The sequence below is a fragment of the Malaclemys terrapin genome, chromosome 16, assembly GCF_027887155.1.
Source record: "Malaclemys terrapin pileata isolate rMalTer1 chromosome 16, rMalTer1.hap1, whole genome shotgun sequence".
NCBI lineage: Eukaryota > Metazoa > Chordata > Testudines > Emydidae > Malaclemys > Malaclemys terrapin.
In genome coordinates, this window is record NC_071520.1 from 28677025 (window position 1) to 28697438 (window position 20414).

The 20414-nt window shown below is 46.5% G+C and overlaps 1 protein-coding gene across 5 annotated transcripts in view; it reads left to right on the forward strand.

Moving 5' to 3' along the window:
- Window positions 1-20414, forward strand: part of RPH3A (rabphilin 3A) — a 118697-nt gene that overhangs the window by 89980 nt on the left and 8303 nt on the right. For all 5 annotated transcript variants that reach the window (XM_054006821.1, XM_054006819.1, XM_054006820.1 and 2 more), the window contains 9 exons: window positions 1396-1638; window positions 4901-4980; window positions 7835-7909; window positions 11530-11639; window positions 13034-13160; window positions 14330-14386; window positions 15691-15842; window positions 17813-17894; window positions 20165-20261. In XM_054006821.1, the coding sequence (XP_053862796.1) occupies window positions 1396-1638; window positions 4901-4980; window positions 7835-7909; window positions 11530-11639; window positions 13034-13160; window positions 14330-14386; window positions 15691-15842; window positions 17813-17894; window positions 20165-20261 (1023 nt within the window). The remainder of the gene's footprint in view (window positions 1-1395; window positions 1639-4900; window positions 4981-7834; window positions 7910-11529; window positions 11640-13033; window positions 13161-14329; window positions 14387-15690; window positions 15843-17812; window positions 17895-20164; window positions 20262-20414) is intronic.

Below are 20414 nucleotides of genomic sequence, written 5' to 3' on the forward strand. Positions count from 1 at the left end.
GTTTAATTTGGTCCTTATGCCACGTCCATCCCTTTGGTATCTGAGCACCTAAATGCCCTGGGGCAGATTAGAAGCCAGGTCACCTGACTCCCAGGCCTGCATTCTAGGCAGTAGACCCTGCTACCCTGTTTTTGTGTTTGCTTTCAGCAGAAGATTGTGTTTTACCCACATGGAGGCTTGGGGGAAACAAACATAAAGCTTGCCCACTTGGGTATTGGCACCACAAGCATGGATATAATATACATAAGGCACAGAAGCCAAGCAGAGTTTCCCCCAAACTCCTTAGCACATCACGGGTTCCCCACCCACCTAGCAATTTAAGAGGGAAAGTACCTGTATAAATGAGGTGTAGTACCATAGAATGTGGAATGTCAGATTTGCTTATGCAAATAAGAACATAAGAGTGGGCATGCTGGGTCAGACCAATGGTCTGGCTTCTGTTGGTGGCCAGTGTCAGATGCTTCAGAGGGAATGAACAGAACAGGGCAATTCTGAGCTGCTGGCAGTTGGTTGCTTAGAGACACCTGGAGCATAGAGTTGTGTCCCTGACCCTCTTGGCTAACAGCCATTGATGGACCTATCCTCCATGAACTTATGCAGATCAAATCATCACAACAGGTTTGAAGTGGCAGCAGAACCGCTGCTATATCTGTGTCACCGTCACCATAGAAAGGATTCCAGTGCTCATCTCGTCTCAAGCACACCAAAACCAGTCTACGGGTGGGGGTTTTCAAACCCGCGGGTAGCCAGACTGGCAGTAGGTGGGTGAATCTGTATAGGGCAACAAACTTAAAAATGATGAAAGGAAATACTTTTTAGCATAAAAAAGCCATGAGAAGATCCTTCCCTTTTATGAAGGAGTCCATAGAATAAGCTAGAGATGCATTGGTCTAGTGGGTGAGAGAAGCCGAGGGAAGAGGAATTTAAAATTGATAAGATCCAATGGCTGGAAGTTGAAGCTAGACAAATTTCAGACAGCAAGTAAAGCGTAAACATAAGTGAGGGTCATTAACCGTTGGAGCAGCTTACCAGGTGTTGTGGTGGATTCTCCATCACTGGCAAGTTTTAAATCAAGATTGGATGTTTTTCTGAAAGATCTGCTCTAGTGCAAACAGGAATTATTTTGGGGGCAGTTCTCTGGCCTGTTATCCAGGAAATCAGACTAGATGATCACCGTAGTCCCCTCTGGTCTTAGAATCTCTGAATCTATGAAAATCAAGTAGGATCACGAACTGTGCAGATCCAAATCCCAGGTACCCAATAACCTTGATAAAACTGCCTAGCTGAACTTTCGGACACGAACAACTTTCATTCTTCACCTGGAGCTCAGGTCTCCAGTGCTGCACCCCATCTCATCAGGATCTCTATGTTCAATGCCTATTTTCTTTTGCACAGTGAGCCAGTCGATGGGCCCTCCCCAGACAGACCCGGCCTATTCAGCAGCGGCACCCAGGGATGAGAGAGGAGGTGGCGGTGGTTACTCGATGCCTATAGCCAGAGAGGAGAGGGCTATACGCCAGCCTGCCCCATATACACAAGCTGCTGCCCCGCCTGCACCATCTGCACCTGCACGTCCACTCCCGCCGCCTCAGGACGACGAAGAGGATGAGGCCAACAGCTACGATTCTGATGAAGCAAGTACGTAGCCTCGTGTCATACCGTCCGGCTCTGATACAGATGGGTTGTTTTGAGCCACATAAGAAAAGTAACAAATCTTGGGCCAGATCCTGAATTGTTGAGGACCTGCTTTTCCCTCTGGCTTCATCAGTGCTCAGTGCCCCTTATTCAGAGGGGGAGTGGAGATGGCTCAGAGGGCTGCGTTGTGGGAATGTGACTATAAATGTGAGGTCATCGGGTCCCTGCAAAGTGCACCTTGTGAGAAACTGTTCTATTTTTTATGTCGCCTTATACTCCTGAATGTTTTATATTTGGCAAAAAATGGGAACGCTGTCCTTTTTAAGTGACTGCAGCTTTGATCCTCCGAGGCTCATGTCATGTTCCTGGCATCCACTAAGTGCTTTTAATGCTCGGTAAATAAGTAATCAGGGAGGGAATTGTGCTATTTTGTGACTCCACTTCGCTCTGACTGAAAATAACAAACCATCTCCAAAAATTCAGCGTTTGAGTTGAATAATTCATCCTTTTAAGAAGGCGCTCAAGGGTCTAAGTGGCAACTCCATGCAACTTGGTTTTAAAACTTGAAAAAGGGGAAAGTCAAAAACTGAACTGATAATGTAGAGCCCCGTTAAAGGCCCAGTATTTGCAGAGACTGAGAGGAGACTATGGCTCTGACCTAGAGCTAAATCCTGCAAACTTTCCTCAAGAGGCACTCCCATTGATTTCGACATGGCTTGCAGGATCAGGGCCCAGATTTTTAACGCTATGTAAGTGCCTAAACTTATGGCCCCAGGACCTTAGTTTATTTTACTCTCTCTAATATATGCCATTATGTAGCATGTGTGTAAATGCACATGTCCACGTTTGTACACATAAGAAAAGAAGTTCAGGTGAAGCCTCTATTTATTTTTCTTTAGCTGCATGAAATGCAATAGACAGATCCATCTGTATAAAGGAGAGATCCTTGTGATTTCAATACTTCTGCACTAAGATTCCCCTCCCCCCCAATCCTAATTCATGAGCTTACCGGCCATAAGAGTGAAGATCAGGAACTCCCAGAAGGCATCACTTCATGGTTTCAGACCTTTTTCTGGGGAGAAGGACGAGGGTGGTTAGGAACCACGAGGCAGTGCATAAATATTAGGCAGAGAGGAAAGTGGTCATGAGGAAATTTAGTACAGTGGGAGCCCGTGTCTAACATTTCCTCTCTTCAGTCAAATTTGGGTGAGCACCCAACGAAACGAGTGTGCAGAACCCAGGCTGGAAACAACATGAAACTTGGGGTAATTGGCAGCCTCTGTTCACGTGGGAGAAGCTGCTGAAGTTCAGGGCTAAAGTGCATTAGCAGGTCATATAAAGATGTGATCTGCATTGTACAGCTGCTTTGTGCCTTTAACAGATCTCGCTTGTGCTGTCACTTTCTTGTTTGCATGCTGAGCACAAAAGTAGGCTAAAACTCTCAGTGGCCCCTCCCCGTGTTCCAGGTAAATGTTTGCATAGCTCTGTTCTGATAACGTTCTAACTACTGTAGCTCGTGAATTTGGCCAGGAGATGCTGGGATGGTAGGTTAGTTGGTGACCAGGGCCGGCTCCAGGCACCAGCTTGTCAAGCAGGTGCTTGGGGCGGCCGCTCCGGAGAGGGGCGGCACGTCCAGGTATTCGACGGCAATGCGGTGGACGGTCCCTCACTCCGCCTCGGAGCGAAGGACCTCCCGCCGAATTGCCACCGCAGATCGCGATAGCGGCTTTTTTTTTTTTTTTTTGGCTGCTTGGGGCGGCCAAAACCCTGGAGCCGGCCCTGTTGGTGACTGTGTGTAATAATGGCTGCAGTGTTTTAAATGCCCTTTAAATTCGTGCACACAGTTTTTCACCTGCAGTCACAAGAGCAAAGGGGAACAAATAGATCAAGCCTGCAGACCAGGTCGTTCGAGGCTATCCTTTGCAGTCCCAATTAATTGTGCTCATAGTCAATTCTGGGTGTTAAATATATCGCGTGTCATAATGCTGTAGGTTGAGTCTTCGTGATGTGATGCAACGTGGTTGCCCTGTACTCCAAGAGGTTTGGGCTCTCTGTGATGTTGGAATGCCCCTTGGCAGAGCGAAAAGAACAGGAGTACTTGTGGCACCTTAGAGACTAACAAATTTATTAGAGCATAAGTTTTCGTGGACTACAGCCCACGGTGCTGTCCTTTTAGGAGAGCGCGCCAAGGTCACGGTCAGCAATTTAAAATGGTGTCTCTGCCTGGGCTGAGTTTTGGGAGGAGACTTGCCAGGCAAATGGTATGGAGAGCTGGTCTGAACGCTTTGGATGAAGTGAGATTTTTCTTGTGATGCTTGGTGAGGGCACTGGGAGACCCAGTTCAAGCCCCTGCTCTGCCTGAATTGGGGTGGTCTGGGATGAAAAACTCCTTTGAATCAGGCGAGCAGGGACTTTAAACCTGGTCTCTTCCACCCAGGGCTGGCCCCGCCCCCCCCGAGCACCGCCCAAAGCCCCCCCCCCCTCCGAGCAGAGCGCTGCCCGAAACCCCGGCCCCCCTCCGAGCACCACGCCGCCCGAAGCCCCCGCCCTCCCTCCGAGCACTGCCCGAAGCCCCTGCCCCCCCTCCGAGCAGAGTGCCGCCCGAAGCCCCACCCCCCCTCCGAGCACCACACTGCCCAAAGCCCCCGCCCTCCCTCCGAGCGCCGCCCGAAGCCCCGCCCCCCCTCCGAGCACCATGCCACCCGAAGCCCCCGCCCTCCCTCCGAGCACCGCCCGAAGCCCCCGCCCTCCCTCCGAGCAGAGTGCTGCCCGAAGCCCCGCCCCCCCTCCGAGCACCATGCCACCCGAAGCCCCCGTCCCCCCCTCGGAGCACCGTGCCGCCGAATCCAAAAAATAAAAATAAAAAATAAAAAATCGAGCGCCGCCCTGCCCCAAGATGCCGCCCCAAGCACATGCTTGGTCGGCTGGTGCCTGGAGCCGGCCCTACTTCCACCCCCCTACCCCCCATGCTTTTGTGAAAACGTTCAAAATATTTTCTTGTTCCAGCGTGGAATGAAAACAAATTTTAGAACCTCGGGAGTTACCATGAAATGGAATTGTCGGCTTGTCAGCTCTCACTGGCATGGCAGAATGCGTGTTGGACTGTGTGGATACCCTCCCTTCCTTAATGCTGCTCTGCCTTTGGTGCTAGGAGCCTCCAGGGTTTCATATTGGTATCGCTAGGCCGGGTGGATGAAATATCTCTAGTGGTTTTGTTCTTAATAAAACCATCTCTTACCTTTCCCTCTCCCCTCTTGCTAATTAGCCACGCTGGGGGCGCTGGAGTTCAGTCTGCTCTACGACCAGGAGAAGAGCTCTTTGCACTGCACTCTCATCAAAGCCAAAGTAAGTGCGCCCTTGGAGCAAAATAAAATGACTTGGGAGTAGGCCGGCAGAGGCACCGGCTCGTTCTACGTACACAGGCCATTGTCCTCGCCTGGAAGAGCGTATTTCAGAAACACCTCTCTGTTTTCATACGCTCCCCAAGACCTAGTCTGGTTTCCACCTAACCGAATGCAATGGAACTGAAGCTAGTTCTGCCGCCATCTTTCTCTCCCCCCCAGCCAGGCGACCCACACAGGCATTACTAACAAGGATGTGTGATATCCGTTTCTGTAATAGCTGGGTGCTGGAGGTAACAATAATTCCCTTAAGGGTGAGGTGCAGGATTCTCTGTCCTTCCATCTCGCTGCAGACTTGCAAGGCGTTAGGGCTGCATTGGGCACATCTAAGCGTCCTTCCAGCGCTAGCGCGCCTACTCGTTCTAGAGAGATTCCCCATTCCAAGTGTAGGGAACATCTCAGAAACCTCTGCTGTCTCTAAAAGTGGCAGAAGTGGTTTTTTCCAGTGTCGGAGGCATATGTGAGCCCCTGTTCTGCCACACAGGAAAAGGCAGATGGGAGGGTCTTGTATCGGGCCCTAAAAGGTAGCAAGGCATGGGCTCAGTTTGATGGCTAGTGGTAGCAAACTCTCCTGAGCGCTCTCCTCCAAAAACAGTCTGTCCCTGGACACAGCAAGTTACAACGTGGGTTTCATCATCTGCGCTAGCGTCCCCCTCGCATGAATCTGCTGCAGTAGACTTGGGTAGGCAGGATAGCAAAGTCGCAGCTGCTTAAGGCCACCAGGTCCTTGAATAGGCAATTTCCAGTGTGATGTGTCTCTGAACTGGAATCCCTTTGCTGGGGAATGTCGTTAGGAGATGGACGAGAGGAGGTGATTATTTTTTGCAGCAGTTGAGCAGATAATGGAGACTTGAGCCGGCTTCAGAGGCCACGTGCCAGGAGCTGGCATCACATGTTTGACCTGAGCCTAGCTGGAGGCAACCTATGCCTGAGCGTGCAGATGCGTGTTCTGGATAGGAGTGCATCCGAGAGCTGAGTGCGCTGTAATTACCCACCAGCGTGCTCAGGTTAATTGATTTCCCACAGTCATCTCATGGGGTTATCGGGGTTACGTCTGCCCATGTGCAGCGGGTTGATTATAGCAACTGTAACCAGGACAATTACTTGAGTTACGCTGAAAATAATCGGGGTAGTTCATTCCATCTCCTTTAACCACCTGCAACAGTCATTAGTACCTGGCTCTCAGAACTGAACGGGCTTGCAGAGACGGCAGCAGACAAGTTAAGACGTCGGCCCTTTATTTCCATGATTCCTGTTTGTAATGATTCAGTCGACCTGCCATTTCTTGCTATCAGGCAAAATCAACAACGTTTAGCTGCCATTGAGCGTATGTGCAGTGAAACCCCAAGCTCCAGCACTGTGAGCAATGTCTGACTCGGGCCTAAAACTCTTTCACTCCTGTTAAAATCGCAAAGCAGAGAAGTCCACAAAAGCTCTGAATTTAACAGCACAGATTCAGGCCTGAATCCAGAATTTGTTACTGTCGCTAGGTAACCCCACCGCCCGCTGACATTCACAGATAATGTACCTGGCTGCCCGTGCGCCCGCAGCACTCATATCGTATCTGGTTAGAGCAGGTGACGTCAGGCTACCCAAAGTACAGGCTGCCATTTCTCCATATTGCCTGATGGGAACGGGCTGCTCTCTGCAGTGAAAATTCCCCAAACCTCAGATCTGACAAACACGGTCTGATTTCCCATAGCAGTGAACATCTCAAACCGAAACACCTGACAAAGGCGAATACCCCGGTTAACTCGGAGGCAGTCCTATAGACAAAAGCCTAAATTTGCCAAAGCCACTAGTGATTTTGGGTACCTACCTTAAATAGGTCTGATTTCCAGAGGGTTCTCAGCATTTCTAGAAGATCAGGCCCCTTTTAAGGTGCCTTGACGTGGGCACCCAAAATCCCTAGTCATGTGGGAAAATGTAGGTCCAAGTGCTTTCTGCTGCAGCCAACTGTGTTTCAGTAGTTTGTGGTGAGGCCATAGGATGGACGTGCATTCCTAGTGCCTTGAGAAACAGGTAAAGTCCTGAAGCCTGATTCTCCTCCCTGCGTAGAACTCTGGTCGGTCCCGCTGAAGGTTATTGGGGATCCTGCAGGCCTGAGGGGAAAATGATGTTCAGATTTCACCAGTTCTGTAGGGTGAATGCCATTGAATGCTCGAATTCCTGCTACCGCTGTCCTGTAGAGAAGGCTGGTAATTCCAGTGCGTAGATGTGCTGGTGGTAGTGAAGTGTGCAGCATTTTCCACTTTGAAAATGCCAACGTGCACCTCTGAACATGCCTCATCTCCTATTGTGTCCCAGCTTCCCGTTCATTCGCTCTCTCTGGAAGAGCTCCATCCTCTTACGTGTTCAGGAATGACTTTCTGGATGAAGGAGGTCTCTCCTCTTTGTGCTAAACATGCTGCTCCAGCGGTGTCATTTTGGGCTAGCTCTTCGTTCCCTTTTGTAGGGGATGAAGACATGGAGGCAAACCTTTGCTTCTTGAATGTGAGTTTGGAAGCTGGCTGGGGATAATGCAGATCTGTCCGTTAGGTCGCACAAGACTCAAACACAACGTGAGCAAGTCTATAGCGGAAAGTAGCATTGCTCTGATATTTAGAAGCTGAATTCACAGTGTTGGTTCAGTGTTGGGACTGGATATCGGGCTTTCCACTTATTCAGAACAAAGAGCCTTGCTTTATCCAGCACATACCTTCCGTTCCCTTTATTAATTTATATTTCGTAATAAACTATTGCTAAATCCTTCTCCCCATTGTATTTAAAGATGGCTAACCCCCTTCATTCTCTTTTAGGGCTTAAAACCAATGGACTCCAATGGTTTAGCTGATCCTTATGTAAAGTTGCACCTATTGCCGGGAGCCAGTAAGGTAAATATCTATCAATTCAGTTGCTTAATTCTGTTACATTGAAACTGTGAACAAAAATATTACAGTACTGCTTTACAGTGGTGATTTTCCAAAGGACTGAGATGGCTAATTCCCATTAAAATTAATAGGAGCTTGACATTCAAATCCTCTAGGCTTCTTTCGAAATCTCAGCTCACAGGCCTAAAAATATTCCACATGGAGAGAAAAACCTACAATGCTGCGTTAATCCTGAGTATTGATACTTTTTTAACTGAAAACAACAATAGCGTGAAAGGAACGAGAGCAGTTCGCAAAGGCAGCCGCTCTGTTGTTATTCGGAAAATTGCCTTGGTCTCTCCCCTCTGATTTCGGTACACAGTTGCTCCTTGCTGTTATACAGTATGTGACCTGCTCGAGAAAATGAAGTCTTGGGCCAAGCAACCTTCCTGACGCCTGCATCTCTTAGGATGAATGGTGATTGTAGACACTGTGATGTAGGTCCTGGAAAATCAGAAGTGTGAAACCTACAGTAACTCAGTAGACATGAACTGCACTAAATGTTCCGCTATTCCCTGACACTCTCAAGAACTCACACAGGCCTACTAGGATATTTCCTGTGCAATGGCTGCTCACTAACATTCAGCAAAAAGATGCTTTCTGGGGTCCAACCATGAGACGACCGATCTGAACACCCCTTGACACCGCTGATGTTCATATCTGGATGCAAACAGATGGGATTGGCTCAACGGGCTGAACTAAAACCCCAGAGCTGAGAACGCTTGTTGTGTTGGAGAAGTTTGAATCTGATTGTTTTTAATCATGTTAATTACGGTGATGCCTAAGGACCCACCAAGAGCGGGGCCCATGGTGGCAGGCCCTGTACTAACACAGAACAGCAGATTGTCTCTGCCCTGGAGAGTTTACAGCAGTACCCTCTGCATTGGCTGCTTCTGCAGCTGTTATCTCTGACTGGTTCCTCCCAATCTGGATCTGGATTTTTCTTTGTCTCAGAGTCAGCTCTAGTCTTTTTTTTTTCTCCTTTGGCACATTAAGATTAATTGGATTGATTGTGTTATTTACACCTCGTGTACCAAGCTCCTCCTGCACCTGATGACTGGCTTCTAATGCCCTCATTGCTGCTAAATAGAACCTCGCCCTTTGTCCCACTGAAGTCCCTTCTGCTATTAGTGGAGCAAAGTGCTTATTATTGTAAGGATATCAATACCTCCTTCATTTTGGATGGAAATGAATAGGACACTGGTGAATAGGGAGAGGAATAGCTCAGCCTGGTGGTCTTCGTTAATAGTCTCATAGACTTTAAGGTCAGAAGGGACCATTATGATCATCTGGTCTGACCCCCTGCATGCTGCAGGCCATAAAACCGTCCCTACCCCTTCCCTGGACTCTGCCGTTGAAGTCCCCAATCCTGTTTTTAGTGACTTCAATTGGCAGAGACCCTCCTGCTAGAGATCCCTGCCCCATGCTGCGGAGGAAGGCGAAAAACCTCCAGAGGCTCAGCCAATCTGCCCTGGAGGAAAATTCCTTCCCGACCCCAAATATGGCAATCAGTAAATCCCCGAGCATGTAGGCAAGAGTCTCCAGCCTGACCCTTGTTAGCCATTATACTATTTACCCACCATTGCTTGGCTTTCCTTGAGTACTATGTTTTACCATTAAACCATTCCCTCCATAAACTTATCTAACTTTATCTTAAAACCAGACAGGTCCGTCGCCCCCACCGTTTCCCTCGGAAGGCCGTTCCAATATTTCACCCCTCTGACGGTCAGAAACCTTCGTCTAATTTCAAGTCTGAACTTCCCCACGGCCAGTTTGTATCCATTCGTTCTGGTATCCACGTTAGTACTAAGCTGGAATAATTCTTCTCCCTCCCTTGTATTAATCCCTCTAATATATTTAAAGATAGCAATCATATCCCCTCTCAGCCTTCGCTTTGTCAGACTAAACAACCCAAGCTCCTCTAGTCTCCTTTCGTACGACAGCTTTTCCATTCCTCTGATCATCCTAGTGGCCCTTCTCTGCACCCGTTCCAGTTTGAGTTCATCTTTTTTAAACATGGGAGACCAGAACTGCACACAGTACTCCAAATGAGGTCTCACCAGCGCCTTGTACAACGGAAGCAGGACCTCCTTATCCCTACTAGATATACCTCGCCTAATGCATCCCAAGACAGCATTGGCTTTTTTCACCGCCACGTCACATTGTCGATGAGTGTTCCCTGATTTCTGAGAGAGAGGGTGTCTTTTCGTATTGCCTTCGGTTTTGCATGTTTCACAGCAGCCTTGCGGAAGCGAGCAGCGTACAGAACATCTCGAAAGACGAATATCTAGTTAATGAGCACAGAGAAGCTTCAGAGAAGGTGACATTGTTAATGCAACGCAAAACATCTGACACAAAATCTAATTATTACTGGAGTCTGAAAGATCAATTTTACTTTGAAGGTTTTGCGTGTTCTAATTAGAGCTGTGAAAAAAATCCACCAAGTGAGTAAATGCGCCAATTAGTTTCCTCATCAAAGAAAGCTCTGTAAACTCTTGCTCCCAGGACCAGCTGAATTGAATTCAGTGGAGAAAACTTCTAGGAAGAAATGAACATTGTTGGCCCATTGCCTAACAAATGTCTCTTCTGTTTCCTGTGGGGATTCAAAGATTTTTTTCTCTCTCTCTGGCTGAATTATACTCAAAGGAAATGACTGAGGTGCCAACCTCTTTCAAAATAATGTTAATAAAAAGTTTGTAGTTTACACTTTATGCACTTTTGGTGTTTGAGCCATCTGATCTCAAACAAAAGAAACATTCCAGCACAACCACAAAATACAGTGGACAGAATCCATCCCTAGTGTAAGATCTGAGAAGTCTATGGGCTAGTCTTCCTTTCTCATCCTTTTTCTCATACATTGGGAAAAAATTCTCCAGTTAGAAGCATCTGGGATCTTGTGGTTACCTTTAGGTGCCTCTGTTTATCCAATTCTCATCTATGGTGTATCTTTCTACTTCGCAACAGTGGAAGGAGGCTACTAATCTTGCCAAGCAGAGAATCGCAGCTAGACGTGGAATCTCGATTAGTAGGAATAACTTTCCCACGTGGCACAAGAGATGCAGAAGCCAAGACTTTACTAACTTGGGAATCAGTTAATTTTCTGTTTGTACAAGGGCTGAATTGGCCGATAGTAAGTAAATATGAACAAGTGAGAGGGAGGCAAGAAAGTTCCAGCTTCTTAGGCTTTTCATTTATTTTAGGCCACAAAGTTCATTTTCCAGTGGGCTGTGCCTGATCTTCTAAACGGCCATGGCATGGTAAACACCTCAACTTCCTTTAGAAGAAGAGGCCATGTGCATCTGGGTCAAATAATGAGGATTGGCGTTTGACTCTTCAATGAGACTAGTTTGGCGATTTTGGTTTACAGACATTACTTAAAAAAAATTAAAAATGTTAGGCTGTAATACTTTGCTTGGGTGAGTGGCCCCCAATGAAGTCAAATACGGGGGAACCATGGGACTGCTCATGTGAGGAAGGGTCACAGGATTGACCCACTGTTTGCATAACGGTTGACCCGGGACCATTTTAGGGCTGCAGACAGTGTGTGTGATTAGTTCTTTGTTTTAATTTTTGAAACCCAACAGTCAAACAAATTGAGGACCAAGACTCTGCGCAACACTCGCAACCCCATGTGGAATGAGACGCTGGTGTATCATGGCATTACGGACGAAGATATGCAAAGGAAAACACTCAGGCAAGTTGAAGACAAAATCCCAGGGTCTTACACTGGGGATTACAGTGGACGAGAAGCTGGATATGAGTCAGCAGGGTGCCCTTGTTGCCAAGAAGGCTAACGGCATATTGGGCTGTATTAGTAGGAGCATTGCCAGCAGGTCAAGGGAAGTGATTATTCCTCTCTGTTCAGCACTGGTGAGGCCACAACTGGAGTATTGCATCCAGTTTTGGTCCCCTCCACTACTGAAAGAATGTGGACAAATTGGAAAGAGTCCAGCGGAGGGCAATGAAAATGATTAGGGGGCTGGAGCACATGGCTTATGAGGAGAGGCTGAGGGAACTTGGCTTATTTAATCTACAGAAGAGTAGAGTGAGGGGGGATTTGATAGCAGCCTTCAACTACCTGAAGTGGGGTTCCAAAGAGGCTGGAGCTAGGCTGTTCTCAGTGGTGGCAGAAGACAGAACAAGGAGCAATGGTCTCAAGTTGCAGTGGGGGAGGTCCAGGTTGGATATTAGGAAAAACTATTTCATTAGGAGGGTGGTGAAGCACTGGAATGGGTTCCCTAGGGAGGCGGTGGAAACTCCTTCCTTAGAGGTTTTTAAGGTGCTGGCTGGGATGATTTAGTTGGGGATTGGTCCTGCTTTGAGCAGGGGGTTGCACTAGATGACCTCCTGAGGTCTCTTCCAACCCTAATTTTCTCTGATTCTATGAAAGTGCACTGTGATGGGGAACTATGTGTGTCTTCTGCACAGGGGTGAGTGTCATTCCCTGTAGCAGCACTTAAAGTTAGCTACCTTTGCACCCCTTTAAGAAATTGGGCAGAAGTAGAGCTGGATGAAAAATGTCCATCGGAAAATGCAGCTTAATCAAAACCACAACATTTCCTGGGGAGGTGTCGATTTTAGATGAAATTTTTGATGGAAGAAAGTCTTAACAAATTGTTTAGATAATGTCAAAATGTTTCACTTCATCGTGTTTTATTTCCTTTAAACGTGTGTACTATTATAATTTAAATAATATATTGTCTATTTAATATTAAATATTTTATATTCTATTTTGACATCAAAATGAAATGTTTACCTTATTGAAACTAGATAGTTTCACATTATTCTAGCAAAATATTTCAGTGGTTCTGAATTGACGTTTTTCAGAATTTCCGTTCTGCAGGAAATTTCAAAATTTTGGCTTTTTGCTCTGAATTGGAACAAATTTAAAAATGTCAGAATTTCTTGAGGAATGGAAATTCTGTTTTCCAACCAGCTCTGGTCAGAAGTTAAATCGAGGCTGCTTGATTTCGCAGGTATCTTAGATGTGAGATTTTTAGGGTTTGCGGTCTACATTATTCCACAGAGTCTGAGCTGGGAAATGCTCCAGCCCATTCAATATTAGGTCCTTTTTCTTGTTCAATTCAGGATCTCGGTGTGTGATGAAGACAAATTTGGCCACAATGAATTTATTGGTGAAACTCGAGTTTCTTTGAAGAAACTCAAATCCAACCAGAAAAAGAACTTCAACATCTGCTTGGAGAGAGTAATACCGGTAAGTCTCGTGAAGTTTTGCTATGTTGTCATTACTTCTGGTGCTCGATATAAAAGTAGCATTTAATGGACTTTGGAGTGACAGTGAATTTGAGACTCCTGAGTGGCTATGTGATCTGTGAAAGTGACGGTCTCTGTGAAGGTGTTCAGAACCTTGGGGTTAGTTTCTGGTCTCAGTTGCGGCAGTATAAATATGAAGTAAGTTCATTGTAGGCCGTCATGGAGATCAGAATCTGGTCCAAGCACTACCTAGCCTGTTGGTGTGATAGGACAGTTCTTCAGTGCACGGGGCACTCTGTTCCATGGACTAGCACAAGTCTAATTTATAAGATATTATCCCCCCTGCACCCCAAAAACATCCTGTGATGTGGACAAAGGGCAAAACTCTGCTCTTGGATATGCATGATGACTCTCGTACCCTGGTCTCCCAGAGACAGTTCTGTAAATGTAGGAAGAGCAGCGTAACGGAGCTGAGATCACTACTTTAGGATTGAGAGCAGATTTTTGCTCACTGGCTTTAAACAAGGAAAACTAGGCCAATCGCTGAGGTAAGATCACCAATAGTTCTAGCCGGAACCTGTCTGACCAGCCTATGCGGTGTTCCTGTCCAACTCTTTATCTAGGATTCCTTCTCTAGTTTTAAAGGACTGACCCCATGAGCGAGTAGCATATTGCCTGCTCCTGTGTACAGCTTTGGGGGTGAAGTGGAATATGGGTGGCTTCCTTCCCTAGAAATAACTCATATGGATGCCCACAAGCTGCTTTAAATAGTTCGGTGGCCTGTAGCTCTCCTGACAAGAGTGCCCTGCCATCCAGTATCCTACCACAATTTTCCAGAGCTTAGGTGAGATGATTGAGTACGTGGCTGGGGAAAAGATTGCATTCCTGTGTGCGTGGAATAGATTAAGATCTATGGCTCTGGCCATCGGAAAACTCTAGGACTAAAGAAACTCTTGAAGTTCGATGGGTGGACAGAAGTCACATCACTCGCTGAAGAGCCTGTAGGTGTGTGGGACAAATTCACCCCCCTCCACCCTCGAGGTCAGGGAGTGGGGCACCGTGGCTGAGTTTGACCTATTGGGTGTGTGCATGAATATTGTTTCTGTAGGGAGAGGTCTCTCTCTGCTTGTGGAGTTATTAAAGGGAATCTCTCTTTGTTTCTATTCCAAGATGAAGCGGGCTGGAACAACCGGCTCCTCTCGTGGGATGGCGCTGTATGAAGAGGAGGTAAGATGCTGTGCTGCCCTGCTCCTCTGGCTTTGCTTTCAAAGGGCATCCTTAGCTAAGGGGCGAGAGGCCCCGTTTTCGATCCTTTTGGTGCCACTAGTGACTGATCGCTTTTTTGTTTTATAATCCCACTTCCAGAGCCTCTCAGCAGCTGCTTATTATGCAGGTCACCTGTGCAGGGCCATAGCGAGAGTCAGGCTCTAGGTATGATGGCGCTGCAGTTGGAGGTGTGTTTGCCGACATATCCGCTCTCTGTAAGCTAGCTAGCTCGAGTGCGGATAGCAGTCAAGCCCCGGCAGCGTGTATTCCCGCCGGAGTACGTAGCCAGGGTCCTGGGTGAGCTTGCACATACCGCGCTGCCGCAGCTTTACTGCTATTGGTACTCGCGCTAGCTAGATTCACGCTATCTTGGGTACAGCTACACGTGCTGCAATCCCGTCTCTGATTGTCGTGTAGACGTACCCTGAGAGTGCACCGCTTCCCTGTTATCGGCCTCTTGAGTGAGTAACAGAATTGCTCTCCTGATGCCCCCAGTATAGAGCCAGCTGGGGTGTGGGATCCCAAGGTCATCCTGAGCCCAGGTCTCTCACGGGGGAACCCATCATGCTACCAGTTGGGTAGGATGTGCATATCTCTCTAGTGCCAGCTCAAACGTCTAGTCGTGGTGCTGATGCTAATAGTGGAGGTGAGTTTCTTTGACTTCTTTGCAGGCCTGGAGGACTCGGGCATTTCCCCCATGAGCCGTTTCAGACCCTGCGTGACAAGAGGGGAGGGTTAGTTAATGGTTGTAGAAGGAGCTGCCAAAGTGCCAAGTGGGAGGTGGAAATGTTACACGTGTGATCTCTCTCCCCGTTCTGCCTTCAGAGCATCTGCTTGCCAAGGCCCTTTCAGATTGTAGGTTCATTCCAACCTGAACCTGAGACTAACAGGTGCCACGTGTGACCCCTGGACAAAGCGAAACCAGCTACAACTTTCTTGCAAACCATTGAACGGGGTCTGCCAAGTAACCTGACACATACAAACCTTTTCAATCCTTATCGAATATAAAAAATAGAATCCTAATAACTGGGCGTGGCTTCTGCACATTGTATTGGTCACCTTCAGCAAGTAGGTCCCTGTGCTCAAACACTTCCTTGCCTTCTTTTGTCATCTCTCGTGGTCCCTTTTCAAGCTTTTCCCTTAGTCATTTCCTCTTTCCTGCACAATGGATTATGGTGAGTCCCTGGCTCCAGTATTCCCGTGTGGGTCTGTTTCTGGTCTCTCTTATCCCAGTCCCCACTCACTCCTCTGGCTTCCTCTTGTAGGTAGACCGTGGTGGTGATGTGGAAGAACGAGGAAAGATCCTCGTGTCCCTCATGTACAGCACCCAGCAGGGAGGCCTGATTGTTGGCATTGTCCGTTGTGTCCATTTAGCTGCCATGGATGCCAATGGATACTCGGATCCTTTCGTTAAACTGTAAGTTGGAGCCCAAAAGTTCTGAAGTGTTTGTTGTGCCATCGTGCAGGGAGCAAACTCAATGATGGAGTGTGTGGGAGGGGGGTTACCTTAAAGCCTGGTCATTGTCAGAGGAATAACTCGGTGAAACATGATGGCTTCTAATTCTGTAATGTACCTGCTCCGTGAATTTCACTGCCCGAAATGCGGTTTAACTGGCATTGTCGCTGAAAAGCCCATACAACAGTGGAAGGGTAAAATGGATTCTATCCAGCTTCATGCAAAACCATTGACATTGTCAGGTGAACTGTAATTGCAGGCTCTTCGGGATTGCAATGAGGCATGCTGCCATTCACCCGGCGCAAATACATACACATTACATTGGCTTCTGATGTGCCTTTTCCATGTGCATTCCAGAGTGATTCCAAACTCAGGTTCTGATTCTTCACTCCTCAAGACACACCAGTGTAAAACGGCTGTAGCAGAGTGGAGAATCAGGCCCTCAGTAGCTGACCCATTGTGATTGAAGTCTTGATAATCGTGTGGTATAATACACAAAACAATCTCGCCATTGGCTGCGGGGCATGGTAGTGCATATGAGATTTGCTGTTCATCCCTGCTGCCCAGATTCCGACCTGTCCCATGCCCTTGCCATGAGCAGAGCCAGGCTGGCCTTTACTGCACTTCATGGTGGTGATGCCTCACTGCATCTGGAAATATGCGTTTTTTTAACAATAACTCAGTTACATGTGACACTGCAAGAGGCAGGAAGAACACAGTTTGTTGTTCACATTCTCCACTCAATGCAAAGTCAAATGACATGTAATCAGTTTGTAAACTGGGCAAATTTTAATCTGAAACTCTTAATCCAGAATAGATATTCCAGTTATCCTTTCAGGCTTGAATTCCCTCTACATCTAAACCACATATATTTTTTTTCCCCTGGTCGTTTTCCATTTCCTTTCTCCCCTTCCAACAAGAACACTTTCCCCCTAAAAAATGAAATTAAAAACACTGATAACCCCTGCCCATAGCGATCTGCAAGTCTTGTTTGCTGTTCAACAAAGTTGAATGTTTTTCCTCTGATGTCGTGCTTTATTCTCTCTCATGCTCAACAAATAGAACACTGAGATTTTTACTTTCAAAGGTAATTTAAACAAAGATTTAATTAACACAAACTGTACAATTGAGCATTGAGTTTGGACTGGACTGTTAAAACAGCTAATTGTTTCCATACTTATAAGTAAAATGAATTCAGTATGCTAATCTGTGCTTCATTAAATGCTAATTGATTATTAGTAGTAGTTGGGTTTTTTTTTTCAAGTCTCTCTAGACTAGTTTGCGTTTGTGCACTCTTGAAATTCTCAGGAACAGAGACACAATGGAATAGCTCGCCATGGAGGTTAAAAGTGGTTTGACATCATATAATAACCAACTGGTCTACTACTTGTCAATGTCATGATTATTTCAGCCTCTCCGCACTTGTAGCCCTCACTAGCAACAGTGAAGCCCTTTTCGAGTTGTACGTGTATTTCCAGTTTAGTCCCTTGGGCATTTTAACACTCCTCTGGCCATTTCTTTGACCATTGCAATTTTCCATCGAGGTGCCTTGTGAGAAAATTGTGGAGCAAGTTACAAATAAACTGCCTCAGTGCGATCTCTTCTACACGCTCGTTCTACAACCGATCCAAGTGAGAGGGGTGCTAGCTATTCGGATTTAGCATGATTCTAGTCTTTCTAATCTAAGTACCAACAGTGCATCTATATACAGAGATTTATGCTGAATTCAGTAACCAGTGCAAAGTGAATCGTTCTAGTCTTAGACTTTAACCTGATGATCGGAAACAGGTTTTTTACTCATTTTGTGATTTTGATTAAGTTTTAACTTCCTCAGCTATTGTTCTTCCAGTCCAGAAACTCCTTTTTCTTTAGCTTGCAAGCTGGCTCCGTTCATTCACTTCACTTCTAAACTGCTTTTATGTTGCTCCTAGTTGGCTGAAACCTGACATGGGGAAAAAGGCCAAGCATAAGACGCAGATTAAAAGGAAGACCTTGAATCCCGAGTTTAATGAGGTAAGGATGGATCCATTTTTTTTAAATGGGACAAACTATTAATTCTTTGTGCGTGTGAAACACAAGGCATTGCCATTTCTGTCTTCAAACTGTTCAGGGATATTTCTGAAATAAATGAGTACCAAGTTAATCACCACCTATAGAGGAGAGGATTATAATTCAAAATGTTCTGGACAAACTGGAGAAATGGTCTGAAATAAATAGGATGAAATTCAATAAGGACAAATGCAAAGTACTCCACTTAGGAAGGAACTGTCAGTTGCACACATACAAAATGGGCAATGACCACCTAGGAAGGAGTACTGCGGAAAGGGATCTGGGGGTCATAGTGGATCACAAGTTAAATATGAGTCAACAGTGTAACGCTGTTGCAAAAAAATCAAACATCATTCTGGGATGTATTAGCAGGAGTGTTGTAAGCAAGACATGAGCAGTAATTCTTCTGCTCTACTCCACACTGATTAGGCCTCAACTGAAGTATTGTGTCCAGTTCTGGGCGCACATTTCAGGAAAGATTTGGACAAATTGGAGAAAGTCCAGAGATGAGCAACAAAAAATATTAAAAGTCTAGAAAACGTGACCTATGAGGGAAGGTTGAAAAAATTGAGTTTGTTTAGTCTGGAAAAGAGAAGACTGAGAGGGGACATGATAACAGTTTTCAAGTTCATAAAAGGTTGTTACAAGGAGGAGGGAGAAAAATTGTTTTTCTTAACCTGTGAGTATAGAACAAGAAGCAATGGGCTTAAACTGCAGCAAGGGAGGTTTAGGTTGGACATTAGGAAAAACTTCCTTACTGTCAGGGTGGTTAAACACTGGAATAAATTGCCTAGGGAGGTTGTGGAATCTCCATCATTGGAGATTTCAAGAGCAGGTTAGACAAACACCTGTCAGGGATGGTCTAGATAATACTTAGTCCTGCCATGAGTGCAGAGGACTGGACTAGATACCCTCTCGAGCTCCCTTCTAGTCCTATGATTCTATGAGTCAGGAATCTGGGCAGCCTAATTGAAGCGTTTGATATTTTGGCCTTATCTTCTTGATCAGGGAGAAATATACATGCTAGATCAATCTCAATAATTCAGTGTCGTCTCCCCCTCTATGAGAGAGCGACTGATCTAACTAATCATGATTCTACACCACAAGTACATGCTGAGATCTCTGCATTGACCGAATCAGAGGCTCCAGTATAACCTACAATACAATTTGGGCTAAGTGAGAAGCAGGGGTTATGTTGTCCCTAGCTGGAAAGCTTTTGGGGTACGATCAGTTTCATAACTAGCTTCCAAATGCTCGAAACTCCTGGGAAGGAGTGCATTGTAAATGAAGATTGCTCAGATGACATTGGCCAGGAACTGACTGCTGTCCCCTAGGTCAGACCTCTTCTCACCATACTCTCCTGCTGCTGGAAAGGACCATGGTTAAAACGTCTCTGAAACATATGGATTATTATTAGAAAAAAACCCAGCGATGATACACAAGCTCCTTGTAAGACATTTTCCCTTACAAAGGGCTTGATCCTGTGAGGTACTTTGCATCCTCGATCCCCGTTGGCATCCAGGAGAATCGGGAGCACCCCGCACCTTTCAGGGCTGGGTTGTGTGACTGGTCTGCAGTTTCTCCAGTGGCTTTAAAAAGGCAGTATGAACAGTGGTGCTCCTCGGGCAGCTGTTTGAAGCGAGGCTCGACTCAGGAGCAAAGGGCGAATGCAGGTCCCCCATGACTGATCCTTCGCTATGTCTGGAGATTGCACTGAAGGGAAGAGCAAGTTCCCGCCATTTGACCCTTGGATTGAGGAGGCTTGGCTACTGTGCGACTCGCAAAATGACTTACAGGGTGGCCTAGTGGTCAGAGCAGGAGACTGGCAGTCCAGACTCCTGGGAGGGAAATCCTGGCCCCACTGATTTTTCAGAGGTGCTGAGCACCCACAGCTCAGCACCACAGAGAATCAGGCCAGAGTTCACCTCTGGCTCTGGAGTTGGCCAGTCTGTAAAATGGACAATCCTTGCACCTCGCCGTGGCCTAGATGTCCCCTTGATAGGGCCTTGGAAATGCTTATGATAGTTATAAGGGGGGAACTTGCCATGTAAGTGCATTTAGATCCAAGGATATGAGCCACGGTCAAAGAGCAGAGTATGATTATTTGCTAGCATTTTATTAAATCTCTGTGAGGGTCTTTTAAATTCAGTGTGCACAATAAGCTTTAGAATGTAATGCTTCCTTAGATTCTTCTGGGGTTTTGGTGTAATTTTAATACTTTGTGTGCTTTCCAGGAGTTTTTCTATGACATAAAACACAGCGATCTGGCCAAGAAATCACTGGACATATCGGTCTGGGATTATGATATTGGCAAATCTAACGATTATATCGGTGAGTTACAGGTCTGTCTACTCTCTGCTGATTGATGGGAACAGGGTGTTTCCCTACAGTCACTCTGAGGTCACACACAGCGCCAGGTCAGAGGGAAGAGGCAAAGGATTGCTGACAGTTGGCCGGCTCTGCTTTGGAATCTGGAAGTGACCA